At 55.3% G+C, this 2,695-nt stretch overlaps 1 protein-coding gene across 1 annotated transcript; it reads left to right on the forward strand.

Annotated features, from left to right (window-relative positions):
* The first annotated feature begins 419 nt into the window (after positions 1-419).
* On the forward strand, positions 420-2,288 carry Ddx28 (DEAD-box helicase 28). Its single transcript, XM_008839047.2, has one exon. It carries the CDS (start codon positions 466-468, stop codon positions 2,092-2,094), a length of 1,629 nt encoding a protein of 542 aa, XP_008837269.1. The 5' UTR covers positions 420-465; the 3' UTR covers positions 2,095-2,288.
* The last annotated feature ends 407 nt before the right edge of the window (positions 2,289-2,695 follow it).

A 2,695-nucleotide genomic window follows, 5' to 3' on the forward strand; every position in this document is an offset into this window, starting at 1 on the left:
TCAGCTAGAGGGGAACAGGGTTGAGCCTAGAACCACGACCCTTGCCTCAGTCCCCAGGCCTACCATTCATTCAGAGTCCATATCTGAAAAAGCATCCCCGCACTCCATACCCTAGGAGTTTACTGGGGCGACCGGCTCTGAATATAGGAGCAAGGAAGATGACAAATGGGAATCGCAGAGACTTGAAGCACCCAACTCCTGGTTCACTGGGCCAGGGCCCCACAGCCACCTCCTATTTCCGAACCCCCCACTCCTGCCTCCATCGCACGCCCTTCCCGAAAGATGAGCCCGGTCTGGACAGCACCATCCCCAGTTGGAACTACAGACCTCACAGTAAAGATCCTCCCTCCTTCCTGACGAGTTCCAGAGCCACACGCCTCACCGAGCTGCGCCGGCCACCGTACCCGAGACCACGGGCGCACACATGACGTCACGGACACGCGCCTCTTCTGCTTGTTGGGAACGATGGCTGTAACCCGGTCTTTGCGGCTGCTGTCGCTCGCGGTACGGCTGCTCCTGGAACCCCGCCGTAACCTAGCGGTCCGCGGTTCGGACGAGCCCTTGCCGGTGGTACGCATTCCGCGAGCTCTGCAGCGGCGGCAGGAGCAGCGACAGGGCGGTGGCCGGAGTACCCCCCGGCCGGTGCTGGTACGACCTGGTCCACTCCTGGTCTCGGCGCGGCGGGCGGAGTTGAACCAGCCCGCGCGCCTCACTCTGGGCCGTTGGGAGCGCGCGCCGCTGGCTTCGCGTGGCTGGAAGCATCGGAGCGCGCGAGGGGACCATTTCTCCATTGAGCGCGCGCAGCACGAGGCGCCCAGCCTGCGGAACCTCTTGTCCTCCGGCAGCTTGGCTGACCTGGGTCTGGAGCCCCGGCTGCTGCTGGCACTTCAGGATGCTGCCCCCGAAATCGTTCGGCCCACCACGGTGCAGTCGAAGACCATCCCCCCACTGCTTCGCGGTCGCCACATCCTTTGCGCCGCTGAAACCGGCAGTGGCAAGACTCTGAGCTACTTACTACCCATGTTTCAAAGGCTCTTGAGCCGTCCAGACTTGATCTCCCGAAGTACCGCCTCTCCCCGGAGCCTGGTTCTTGTGCCTTCCCGAGAATTGGCGGAACAGGTGCAGGCTGTAGCCCAGTCATTGGGTAGTTCCTTGGGCCTGCAGGTGCGGGGACTAGGGGGTGATGGTGGTGGCATGAGTAGGCTCAAACTGCAGCTGTCCAGACTACCGTCAGCAGATGTACTAGTGGCCACTCCAGGGGCTCTATGGAAGGCCCTGAAAAGTCAGCTGATCAGCTTACAGTATCTCTCCTTCGTGGTGTTGGATGAAGCGGACACACTGCTGGATGAAAGCTTCCTGGAACTGGTGGACTACATCTTGGAAAAGAGCCCTATAGCAGAAAGCCCAGCTGACTTAGACGATCCCTTCAATCCCAAAGCACAGTTAGTGCTGGTGGGAGCCACATTTCCTGAAGGTGTAAGCCAAGTGCTGAGTAAAGTCACCAACCTAGACTCTCTCACCACCATCACCAGTGCCAAGCTCCACTGCATCATGCCTCATGTCAGACAGACATTTATGAAACTAAAGGGAACAGAGAAAGTGACAGAGTTGATTCAGATCCTCAAGCAGCATGACAAAGCAAAAAAGACTGGACCCTCAGGAACGGTCCTTGTGTTCTGCAACAGCTCCAGCACTGTGAACTGGCTGGGATACATTCTGGATGACCACAAGATCCAACATCTAAGGCTACAAGGGCAAATGCCAGCCTCAATGAGGGCAGGCATCTTCCAGGGCTTCCAGAAGGGATCTCAAGACATACCTGTCTGCACAGACATAGCTTCACGTGGCCTAGACAGCATTCATGTGGAACTGGTTGTCAATTATGATTTCCCCCCTACCCTGCAGGATTACATCCACAGAGCAGGAAGAGTGGGTCGTGTGGGGAGCGAGGTACCAGGAACTGTCATCAGCTTTGTGACCCATCCCTGGGATGTGAGTCTGGTTCAGAAGATTGAGCTGGCAGCTCGCAGAAGAAGAAGCCTTCCAGGACTAGAATCATCCATGAGAGATCCTTTGCCTCCTTCGCAAGCCTAATTGCTGAGTGCCTTAAATGTAATTCTAGAGCAGGGATCTTCCTGGGGTGGGGGCATAACTTATCAGTTAGGTGGCACTGGGCTGCCCTGTTGCCTTCCTGAGGGCATGATGAGCTCTTTGTAGCTTTGAAAAGTAAGCTGCCGGTCAGGATTGGAGGGTAGTCTGATATTCAAAAAATAAAGTGGATTTTGACTTCATATTATGCATGATTTTTTTGTTGTTGTATGTGTATGTCCAGACATGGGTGTGACTGTGTGTGCATAGAGAGCAGAGGACAACTTTATGTAATATTCTCCTTCTATGCTTAGAGATCAAACCAGATCACCAGGCTTGCTTGGCAAGCATCTTTACCTGCTGAGCCATCTCAGTGGTCCTCATGTCATCATTTATTTTTGGGGGGAGGTGGGGGGATTTTTTGAGATAGGGTCTCCCTGTAGCCTCAGCTGGCCTGGAACTCAGTCTGTAGGCCAGGGTGGCCTCCAACTCACATAGATTTGCCTGCCTCTGCCTCCCGAGTGCTGAGATTAAGGGTATGCGTCACCACACCCGGCCTTCATGTCATGATTTCTAACAGTAGTTTGTTGGTGTGTTTTGAGACATT

This window comes from Nannospalax galili, unplaced genomic scaffold (genome assembly GCF_000622305.1).
Source record: "Nannospalax galili isolate Female #2095 unplaced genomic scaffold, S.galili_v1.0 scaffold799, whole genome shotgun sequence".
In the NCBI taxonomy this organism is placed as follows: Eukaryota; Metazoa; Chordata; class Mammalia; order Rodentia; family Spalacidae; genus Nannospalax; species Nannospalax galili.

What these genes read in the sequence shown, in the direction of transcription:
- Ddx28 (XM_008839047.2), top strand. Translation starts at nt 466, where the DNA reads ATGGCTGTAACCCGGTCTTTGCGGCTGCTGTCGCTCGCGGTACGGCTG.